Raw genomic sequence first — 11,831 nt, 5'->3', positions numbered from 1 at the left:
TAATAAAAGCTGTGGCCGGTTTGCTCAAAACCTTCTGGACCCAAATGTTTACGCACCAAAGCAACCTCTGATTCCTTGCTATGACTTGCTGCAGCCATTAAATTTCCATGTCTTTCTGCAATGATAAATCTCTAGAACCTCAACTTAAAGAATCCCCCCTAAAAAATCACAACAGCCACCAACAGACGGGCTACAAAACAATATATACTTTTGTGAGAAGCAGAGGAATCATTACTTTAATGTAAAGCTGTCCCTATTTTTTTTTATTTAAAACAAACCCATATGTTGGGAGTGGGCAAAGTACCATTAAATTGTATTCGATGTGTGCCTGCTTCCCAGGTGAGGCGTTAGGCCTCCATTCTCAATATTTGTATATTTCATTTTAAAATAACATTGCGAGTTGGCGGGTAAAGCAAATCCATTTTTTATTCACAAAAGAAAATAGAAGTGTTGGCTTGTAATTAAAAAGTATTCTGTATCGTCACCCACCCATAGGCGCTCCCGGGCCCGTCCGTGTAGAAGGGGACTCGCACTTCGATGCATTGCAGGCCCTTCCAGCACAGGCCAGTTGAAGGACAAGATGGCACCAGGCTTGGAATGGATACGTAACTGCTTCATGTCCTCATTGCCGTTCTGTGACGTAACTTTTCAGACCTGGTGAAGTTTACAGGGAGGGCAAATCTATCTGCAGATGCCCAAACACAGCGATTGTGCCAATGAACGAAGAACTCAAGCGGTTAATAACCTTTACGACTAGTTTGAAGTCAGATTTGCCAAGAGGCACAGTCCAATGTCCCATTAACCTCTCCAGCGCTAGCGACATATTGCTTTAAGACTCATGCCCTGCTGGCACTGAAAGGGTTAAACACATCTACCCCCTAAGGCATAAAAAGCAGCTAAATGAATATTAATATGCCAACCCAAGCGTGAAGACAAAGTCTGTAGCCCATTCCCTCCCCCCCCCCCCCAACACCGCTGGAAGAACTACAAAAAATGAACCATAAAATTATCTATTCTCGCAAGGTCCTCAACCGTGATCAGCAACAAAAAAATATATATAAAAACCAACAAACACACAGAATTAAGGGGGAGGCTCCCCCTCTCACAGCAAGCTCAGGGAATCATGCACACGTGACCTCTAACCCCTGCTGAAAGTGAACATGCTGAGCGCACAGCGATACGGGATTCCACACCAATTAGTGCTTCAGGTTACCTACTAACCCAGGGGTGCCCAACTGCAGTCCTCGGGGGGTCACCAACCCGTCAGGTTTTCAGGATATTCCTGCTTCAGCACAGGTGGCTCAGTCGAAGCCACCCGTGCTGAAGCAGGGATATGCTGAAAACCTGACCGGTTGGTGGCCTCTGAGCACTGGGTTGGCCACCCCTGTACTAACCCAACCTTATTGCTCCCTCACTTGAACCCCAGGTGCTTGGGAAGCAGCGCATTGCAGGCCCGGGCAGTGAAGGGGTTTAGCACGGACCACCGAACCTTTTGTGTTTTTATTATGAAACTGGGGAACCAAACCTGCATAACCATGTCAGTCCTGGCAAGAGTTTGCTAATGGATACTTATTTACAGTCTGATTTTTGCAATGGAGAGAAGGTGCACATCATGGACATTTTGCTGCTCGTCTGCACTCTACGCTGGAGCGTGTTCATTTTCTAGTGGGCTCACTTCTTCGCCCCCTTATCCACACGTGTCTGTCCCTAGCATATCCCCCAAATATTTATATATAGATTTTTTTTTTTTTTTTTTGGAAATGAGTAAAAGAATTAACTGCCCTAACAGAATAGGCACAAACCACAAGTGAAGGCGACACGTATACCCCGTTTTGCAAAAGCATTTTGCAGCCGAGAGCTACATAGCACTACAACTGCACAGTCACAGTATACGCATATATAAGGACTGGAGCCACGCACAGGCTCTTCTGTATTACGGGATTTGGTTACACGTCTAATTGCAAGACCTCTCTACCCCCACTTACTCTCAGATACCCATAGCAATATAAATCCCTCCGTCCACACCCAGATAATCCAATGCTCAAGAAGGGGTGAGGGGTGCGGGGGGGAGGAGAGGGATGTGTGTCATGCCCACATGCGTAGCCACTGCAGGGGAGCAACAGGGTCCTGGGAGACGTTGCAGTTTGGTATGGAATGAATTTATATTATAAAATCGCTCTGTGCAGGGATGGAAATGCTTGCAGTCTGTGGATGAAAGGCCGAAGCAAGCTTTTCCTAAAGTCCTTGGAGAGCGGTTGGGAAAACAAAAAAAGTGGATTTTTTTTCTGGGGTCAGTTGTAGAGTTCGTTCCTTTTCAGAAAGGGGAAAAAAAAACAAACAAAAAAAAGTTGTTCTAGAAAAGGCGGAGGGTTTTCGGGGTCCCACCCCCACCTGCTTATTTTGGAGGAAGTAGGTAATAAATTAAAAGCCAGTTGGTTCTGTCCATCATCTCACGCACAGTTCTCACTTTCTGAACGCGCCTCCGACGATGCGTTGTTGACCTTTTTCACTTTCTTCATGCCCTCTGTGGCGCCCGTGGTGGTCACCCTGCGGAGGGGGGGATGAGGCAGAGAGAGGAATCAGAGGAGACGGAGAAACACCAACGCAACGAGAAATGTCACTTCGAAAAAGGATGGGGGACTGGCGAGCTTCCCCGGCATGAGATAAACCAAGCATACAGTTGGGTAACAAAAGCGGGTTTCAAATACATAGTTATTTTTTTTTATCCCAATCTCTCACTTTTAGAATTTGCCCAAGATCTGCATTCAACCAAGAAAAAAAAATCAACACAATGAAAATAAAAAACAGAAGCATGGAAACAAGAATCTACATATTTTGCTAATGTATACAAAAGTAAGATGGAACGGTACAGAAGGGGAACAGAAATGTGACGGTCTCAGTCAGTCACACGGGGGTGTGGGGGGGACGGACAGATTTGGAAACTGCAGTGCTGGTGGAGGCCGGGATACATTTCTTGGAAAGGGGCAATCCAAGCTTTTTTTTTTTTTGCAATTGAAGCAGGAGGTCTCCAGAACCAAATCCCATTCATTTCAGTTCCTGGGACCCTCTGCTTTGAGAGATACTTGCCTCCAAAGGGGGTGCTGGAAGCCGCTCTGGCTGGGTAGCAGGGTTCACATAATGGCCGCTTTTCAAAGCTCCCGCACCCAGCGAGCCAACAGGAAGCCGTGACATCATCTGGTGCGGCTTCCTATTGGCTCACGTGACGCCGAGCTTTAATAAAAAAAAAAAGGCTTAGCGATAGTGGCACCCTCTTTGGAGGCAGAGGGTCCCCGGAGCTGAAATTACTGGGGATCAGCTCCAAAGACCCCCGTACCAATCCTGTTAAAATAATAATAATTTAAAAAGGGGGTCTGGAAAAAAATCGTAGGAGACAGGGACGCCAAAAAATAGGCGCTCCACAGAGCATCATGATGGGGAAACACACCATTACAGGAGGGCTGGGAAGAGTTTGTCTGCGGCCACTGTGTATATAAATGTTTGCTCAGAGTCCATCCCAGGGCTGCACAGAGAAGGGACTGCAGAAGAACAGGCACCCAGTCATGCTGTAATGTTTACACAAACGTTGCTGGTGTCACTAAAACATCTGACCGGCTGGACAGAAAACAGACGTGTGCGCTGGAGCAGAACATTTATCCTTGGGGGGGGGGGGGGGGGTAAATCTTAGTCCTTGTGAACATTGATGAGCAATGTAATAGAATACTAGAGGGTTCCCCCCCACATATCTCCCACCCACTACCGTCGCATCCGCTTAAAGACAATATAACCAACAGATCCATGCATGGTCACCACCGCAGCTCCACCGCAGCTCCACCGCAGCTCCACCGCAGCACCACCGCAGCACCACCGCAGCACCACCGCAGCACCACCGCAGCACCACCGCCCAACAGGGGAAGTCCGTTTCATGGATTGCATTAGGTTTTTACATTCAGAGTTATCGCTACGTTGTCGAGGAGCCCAATGGCGTCTCAACTCCTGCACCGCCCTACGAGAGACTCACACTGCTTCCATTTCCAAGTCATCCTCATCCTCGTCCTGGGGAAGCTGCAGGTAAGGGTTATCGGACGCCGGGCGGAACTTGTAGCCGGTCAGTACGAAGAACACGAAGGTGGCCAATTCATCCAGGAGCTGGAAACAAGACGGAATGATCATGTTCGGATATTTAGGGCCAAAGGAAATGGCATGGAGGAACTGGAAGCTGTAGGGCAGCAGTGCTCAATCTGCTGGGTGCCAGACCACGTGTGTGTGTTAACCCAGCGGGGCGCAAAGTGGGAGGCGCAAGATTTTTCAGGGGGGGGGGTGCGTGGCGTTTTCTGGGGGGGGGGGGGGGCACGGCCCTGCGCTCTTCCACCAAGGCATTTAAATTAAATGCCGAGGGATTGCGTGAGGCCCCTGCAACTCTAAACTTACCTTCACTCTGCCGGCGACAGGACTCGTGTCCATGGCAACGCGGCGTCATTTGACGTTACACGCGGCAAATGACGTCACGGGTGACGTGACGTCATTTGACGCCGCACGAGGTAAGGGGGGGGGGGGGGGCGGCACACCACTGGAGCAGAACAGGCAGAGTGGGCGCAGCAAGAAATAAAAGTTTGCGCGCCCCTGTGTTAACCAATTTGATTTACTATTTACGGGGGAATTCACGTTTGGGAATGTATTGGTAATTTAAAAAGCCTCGACATGGCTGGTACTGAAATCTCTGAAAGTTAATGTTCTTCTATTAGATGCTGGAAGGAGACAGATCAAATTGTATTTTAACAACTATTCCATATAGCACTTTTCTCCCAATGGGACTCAGAGCGCGTCACAATTGCAGTATAGCGCGCGGTACGCAGCACGTAGGAATGTTACACACACAGTCCCTGGCCCAATGAGCTTACACTCTGCTTTTGTGCCTGAGGAACAGGGAGATAGTGACCTGTCCAAGGTCCCAATGAGCTAATACCAGAAATTGAACTAGGTTCCCCCCCTGCTTCACACTCCGTGTAATTCTGATCATTCAGTGTCTTTACTCGCGGAGCCGCTCCTCCTGTATTCGTGACGTCGCAGTGGAATCAGAGAATGAAGTGAACGAACATTATTTTTTGTAAAACAAAATACATATTACCTGCGCTCGACCCTTCATGGAGTATGCAGCGGGTAAAAAGATTGGCTTTACATTCATGGAAAACGAAAATACAATTCCTGCGCTCCCCCCAAATTGGCTGGCCATTTATTAGAGATTTCTTCATTTTCTAACCCGAGTCTATTCATGAGCGAATAGGCCAAACTCCTGCTGCATGATCCCTGCTTTTAGTCTTACCTTGATGGGGTTAGCCGCCTTAAAATCATTCTTTTTTTAATCAAAAGAAGATGAACCTCCTTTGTTATTAGACTTGGGTTCAAAATGTAGAGATTTCACTAACAAATTACAGCCGATTTGAGAGGAGTGCAGGAATTGTTTATTTCAAACGATTAATGCGTCAGAGTTAACTCCAATCCTCAAGCCCCCCCCCCCCCCACCAAAGATCAGGTTTTCAGGATATCCCAGCTTCAGCACAGGTGGCTCAGTCGAAGACCTGTGCTGAAGCAGGGAACGATTGAGCCACCTGTGCTGAAGCAGGGATATCCTGAAAACCAGATGTTTGGGGGGGGGGGGGGTGCCTTGAGGACTGGAATGGAGCACCCCTGTCCTAGTAACCCAAGAACCCGCTATTTTCCCGTTGCCTGGTTTTTACACTGGCAGCATGAAGAGGCTTGTGCCGTTGCAAAGGAAGCAGAAGCCAGGAAGATTAGGAATCAACAACACTGCACTGCAGCCTCCCGAATACTCCGTGTCTCAAGTGGAAAGTCCCAAATCCAGGCCATTCCAGTGACCGGTGCCCTAGTTCAATCACAATAGTACCCACTAGGACACAGCGTTTGGCGACTTACCTGGTACATCCACTTCCACTTGAAGGGTACTGCGACCTTGATGAGGATTGCAATGATCCGGGTGAAGTAAATGAAGCAGACGATCTGTGGCAGAGAGAAGAGGGACATGGTGATAAACCCCTTCACTGCCAGATGGGGCTACAATGCATCTCAACTTGAGTGAGGTCTTCTAATGATCTAAAAAGTGATTACCCACCCACCCACACCTCCCCGTCCCCCAATTTCCTTATCAATACACTTTTACGGTCACAGGCTGAAATAAGATACAAAGGTTCCCAAAGTGGACAGGATAATAGGATGCTTGAATGTCACTTGGTTTACAACACATCCCCTCATCTATCACAGGGGTGGGCAACTCCAGTCCGAGGGCCACCAACAGGTCAGGTTCTCTGGACATGCCTGCTACAGCACAGGTGGCACAGCTCTTCGACTGAGCCACCTGCCATGCAGCAGGGATGTCCGGAGAACCTGCCCTGTCGCTGGCTCTCGAGGCCTGGAGTTTCCCCACCCCTGCTCTATCACCTGTCCGAGATCGACTCGCCATCCCAATAAAACCCTGGTTAGCCAGGGGATCTGGGATCCATCAGGAATTGATGGCTCCACTTAACAGATTGCTGTGCGAGCTGCAGGTTATTATGCTTGCATTTCAAGTAACCACGGTCAGCCCGGCGATAAGATTACTCTAATGCAATTACTGCACGAGCCAACTATCTATCCACGTTGAGCAGGGGCTCCATTATTAATCCCGGCAATGCTGCCGCGTGAGGATTTGGCGGTGTATCAGCAGGAAGTGCAATTAAGATCTGAGCAGCTTGCGTTCGAGGCGTAGATGAGGTCCCATCTGCCTCGAGTACCAAGTTACACTAATAGACGTCCACGGAACTTTCCCTTTAACAAGTCGTGGGTCCAACTCCCGTAATAAACCAACGGAACAAATAAGATAACCCAGCTGTCCAATGAATCTCTCCGTACCCTTCCCTACTGCAGAGGCGCCCAACTCCAGTCCTCAAGATCCACCCCCCAGCTTCAGCACAGGTGGCTCAATTAGTGGTCAGTCTTCGACTGGGCCACATGTGCTGAAGAAGGGATATCCTGAAAACCTGACCTGTTGGGGGGAATTGAAATGGCTTTTTGAAGCTTCTCAGAAAAGTAACCCACTTATTTCAAAGTAGACAATGAACGACTAAAAAGCAACATTACACCACTATTAATAGCCACATTTCTGCATCGTTGGTGTGGTACCATAATCGGCCATTTATGACGCAGGAGAGCAGAAGCAGATGGCAGGTCTGCCCCTCATTTAGCCACCTGTGCTGAAGCTGTGATATCACTTACCTTACCTGTTGAGGAGGATGGGGGGGGGGGGGTTTGAGGACTGGCGTTTAGCACCTCTGACTTACAGCACCAAGCTATGCACTAAATTATATTACAGCAGAAAAAAAAACCCAAGCATCGGGTCTACACTTAACTATTTCCGCAAATGTTGTACTAGACACAGCAACCCGGCTACATACACGGTGGTGTTTCATTGGATAATTACTGCAGGCTGTGATCTGTTTTATTGAAGCAATAGAACAGGTCTACATGTTCCTCTGCAATGCCTTCAACAAGAGAGGTTACGTCTGAAGAAAGACCGGGGGGTGTCAAGCCACATCTACAAAGACCCTTTTTACAGCTGCTCCACACCAGCACGATGCAGTGGCCTCTACTTCAGCCTAACTCCGGTTTCCACCTGCTCTACGTAGGAAGATCCGATTGGATCGGTTTTCTGACTCACCATGACATAGTAATGTCGGAAGAGCTTTAACTTGGCCAGGTTGATGACGGCTGTAGAAAGGAGAGAGAGAGGGGACAGGAAAGGGATGGTCAAACGAGACAGCCCGCTGCATCTGCTTCTTGGGTACCGACAAAAGGGAACCATAAATACTAGTGGTCTCACTTTTACATACTTTATACATTAAAATACATACAAATCTTTAGCCTCCAACACATGCAGGAGTTTGGTTATTATACAATTCTATTCCGGCTGCTGAAAGGGGGATTATTTTGAATTAATCTCCACTTTAGCACAAAGTTATAGAAAATTCCCATTAAAAAAAACCCGATGGTTAGCAAAACAAAGGTCTGGTATTGAGAGGTTTACAACACGTGTAATCCATGTGCGGCTGTAATACAGGGGTGGCAGACCAGTCCTCAAGGGCCACCAACAAGTCATGTGTTCAGGATCGCTCTGCTTCAACACAGGTGTCTCAATCTACGACTGCACCACCTGTGCTGAAGCAGGGATGTCCTGAACACCTGACCTGCTGGTGGCCCTTGAGGGCTGGAGTTGGCCACCCCTCCTGTAGTCGACCCACTTCAATGAAACAAGCAGACATCAAGTCGCCACCTATAACCCCGATTTCACTGCACCCAATGTAGGCTTCAGACTGGACAACTAACCCCGTTTCCCAGGGAGACTTCCTGGCATTTAGCTGAAAATAGTCAATTTCTTTACACCTTTGCCCTGGAAAAAAACAAAAAAAGACGTTCCTGCAACCCAGCAGAGATTTCCATCTCTCCCTGTCACAGGGGCTTTAATGGGGCCTTCACAGAGCGACCAATCTGCAGACAAGCCGCAGCACACACACAGTAAAACAATAGCTGCAGGAAGATAAAGTGATGTTTATTCTTCACACAAAGAGGCACTTGGTCTGGAACCAAAGTCTCTCACCACAGGAAAGCTGCTTAAGCACGGGGAGAGGGTGTGTGTGTGTGGGGGTGGGGAGGAGAGGGTGTGTGTGTGTGGGGGTGGGGGGGAGAGGGTGTGTGTGTGTGTGTGGGAGAGGGTGTGTGTGTGGGTGGGGGGGAGAGGGTGTGTGTGTGTGTGGGGGTGGGGGGGAGAGGGTGTGTGTGTGTGGGGGTGGGGGGGAGAGGGTGTGTGTGTGTGGGGGTGGGGGGGAGAGGGTGTGTGTGTGTGGGGGTGGGGGGGAGAGGGTGTGTGTGTGTGGGGGTGGGGGGAGAGGGTGTGTGTGGGGGGGAGAGGGTGTGTGGTGTGGGTGGGGGGGAGAGGGTATGTGTGTGGGGGGGGTGAGGGGAGAGGGTGTGTGTGTGGGGGAGAGGGTGTGTGTGTGGGGGTGGGGGGGAGAGGGTGTGTGGGGGGGAGAGGGCGTGTGTGTGGGGGGGGGGGAAGAGGGTATGTGTGTGGTGTGGGTGGGGGGAGAGGGGGTGTGTGTGGGGGAGAGGGTGTGTGTGTGTGGGGGGGTGTATGTGTGTGTTTAGAAGTCAATCATTCAATTTGTATCTGAAACTTTCACACATAAAAAAAGGATTCCAAGTACAAGAGGAAGCCTATTCCAATAAGGTGTTAGAACAAGAGGTCCTTCTCTGAAGTTGGTGGATGGGCGACCACCCGAATGTTCTAAAGCTGCGCTTATAGTAATGGCGACGTGCTCGCGACCGCTGACGTCACACGCCGCTATAGCGAAAAGTGCGAGTTCGCTGGCGGCAACGGGCGGTGACGGCAGCAAGGGGGAAGGCACAAAAAGGCAAGATGGAGATGTGATTGGCTTGCGGCCAGTCACGTGATGCGGCCGTCGCTGTGCATCACAAATATCATTGACCATAGCCACCCGCGACGGACATGTATTTGTTTTTGGCGCGGTGCGCCGTCGCCGTTACTATAAGCGCAGCCTAAGGAGAAATGCGAGGAAGTGCTTCTTCATGGAAAGGGTGGTAGATACGTGGAATCGCCTCCCAGCAGAGGTGGTTGGGGGAAAATACAGTAAGGGAACGCAAACAGGTTTGGGGTAGACCGAAGGCGAAATAAAAAAAGAAAGCCCAAGGGACAGATTGGGTCCGAGGTTTCACAGCAGCAAGGAAAAACGGGCAGAGAAGGGGGCCCATTAATCTGTATGCATCATAAAGGCTCTGGCAGAGTAACGTCCCCCAAACCCAGTGCCCAAGCTTCTGCGGGTATCGGCGCTCCAGGCACCCGGCTAATACAGTGTTTGCTCTAAACCGTCCCTGGCCCCTCCTGCCAGTGAAATGGATTAGTACCGGCAGACTGAGCACCATGGAACCTGACAAGAGCTGTTAGGGAGGAAGGAAGTACTCTCCTAAATGCTGGAAATGGCTTTAATCACTACATGCAAAGTACGTTTTTAACGAGAACCCATCACTACTCTGAGACAGGCGCTAGTCCAAGGCAGAGGTGCTCAACTCCAGTCCTTAACCCCCCCAAACAGGTCAGGTTTTAAGGATATCCCTGCTTCAGCACAGGTGGCTCAGTCCAAGACTGGGCCACTGATTGCGTCAAGTGTGCTGAAGCTGGGACTCATTGAGCAACCTGTGCTGAATCGGAGGTATCCTTAAGACTTGACCTGTTGTGGGGTCCTGAGGACTGGAGTTAGCCACCCCCCACCTAGGTTGTTTAATGGGTTCAACGTAGGGTTCCTGTTAACTTCCGAGGCTTTGGAAGGCTACCATCGTCATCTTCCAACTGGTTTCGTGATCCCACGGATTCACTGAACCCTACGAAATATCGAAGACATCTCTCCCGTGCAGGGGGAACGGTCCAGCTCCGTTCATTTGTAAAATAAAGCTTCGGGGCAAATAACTTCTCAGGAGCCCAATGACCTACGTGGCTTCCTTTACTTTGTCTTTCGCCCACGTCATGGGATGGGGGTGTGGATCTTTAAAAAAAAAGTGTGTAACGTGGTAGATTTCGCACCTCCAGGATAAGGATAATGTCCCAATCTAAGGCTAAGGCCCCGCTCCCGGAGTCAGCGCTCCCGCACTGCAGACAGGCGGGGCGCTGACAGACACAGACCGCGATATGCGGTCTGTAGGGAGCGGGAGCCGGAGGGAGTGGGAGGTTTGAGCGGGAGGGGGGGGGGCGTGGCTTGAGCAGAGGGACCCGCTACTCTCCCCCCCCCCCTCCACGGCTCGGGCTGGCACTCATACACACACACACACACAGACAGACAGACAGACAGACAGGCACACACACACACAGGCACTCACGCTGCTTTCCCCCCACACTCCTCCCCGCTCCCCGAAGCCTCCCCTCCTCCCGAAGCCTCCCCTCCTCCCGAAGCCTCCCCTCCTCATTGGCTCACAGCCACACCACGTGACGCGTCAACGCTAGGGATCACCATTCTCTTGTATCCCGTAGCGGCTGACGCGTCACAGCGTGTAGTGAGCTGTGCAGCCAGGGGGGACCGGGACCGGCTCGGGAGGATTCCCCTGCTGGTGGGGAACTCGCGTGTGGCCGCCCGCACCGCCGGGCGCACCGGGTCCCAGGCCTAAGGCGCTACAAGCCATGCTGCTCAGATCTACGATGCGGTGAACTGGGGAAGCCTGGATCCAGCTGCATTAACCCTTTAAAGGCTGAACGGCTTGCAATGCCTTGTGAAATTAGGTGTTGGCAGGCGTGACTTGTAATGGCGGAGTAGCTGGGTTTGTAATCCAAGTGCAGCGGTTTCTGGCTACTGACTTGGCCCAATGTACGTCTTATAGGTTTTGTTTACATGCGTAAATATGGTGTTCCCTGGGTCAGCATGTGAGGCAGCAGAACAGGCAGCAGCCTTTCCCCCCCCCGGCCCTTATATAGACAGGTCGAGGAAGAGGTATGTGATGAGGCACAGCAGCTACCTAAACGAAGATTATTAATTACAAACGGAGTCCAAACAGACCATGCTGTGATGGAGAGAGGTGTGGGGGGGGGACGGAGGCTGGGGAATCTCACGGGCTTACCCACCATCCTCCACTCTGTGCATGTAAAAAGCCAAGGCGGGTGGAGAAGGGTGCATCCCTAATGCTTTGTGACGGCAGGGCTGTGACGGAGAGGGGTAGGGGGATCTGCAGGCACAAGGAGTGTTAGGCACTGGCCTAGGACTTTATTCCACATTTGCAGCCCA

At 50.5% G+C, this 11,831-nt stretch overlaps 1 protein-coding gene across 2 annotated transcripts in view; it reads right to left on the bottom strand.

The window, feature by feature from the left end:
- Positions 1-408: 408 nt before the first annotated feature.
- Positions 409-11,831, bottom strand: part of GPR107 (G protein-coupled receptor 107) — a 35,525-nt gene continuing 24,102 nt past the window's right edge. For both annotated transcript variants that reach the window (XM_075578677.1, XM_075578676.1), the window contains 4 exons: positions 7,709-7,758; positions 5,932-6,015; positions 4,019-4,146; positions 409-2,547 (listed from right to left, as the gene is read on the bottom strand). In XM_075578677.1, coding sequence (XP_075434792.1) covers positions 2,451-2,547; positions 4,019-4,146; positions 5,932-6,015; positions 7,709-7,758 — 359 coding nt within the window. In that variant the 3' untranslated portion in view covers positions 409-2,450. The remainder of the gene's footprint in view (positions 2,548-4,018; positions 4,147-5,931; positions 6,016-7,708; positions 7,759-11,831) is intronic.

Source organism: Ascaphus truei, chromosome 21 (genome assembly GCF_040206685.1).
Source record: "Ascaphus truei isolate aAscTru1 chromosome 21, aAscTru1.hap1, whole genome shotgun sequence".
Classification (NCBI taxonomy): Eukaryota; Metazoa; Chordata; class Amphibia; order Anura; family Ascaphidae; genus Ascaphus; species Ascaphus truei.
This window is presented reverse-complemented; position numbering and strand designations above follow the sequence as displayed.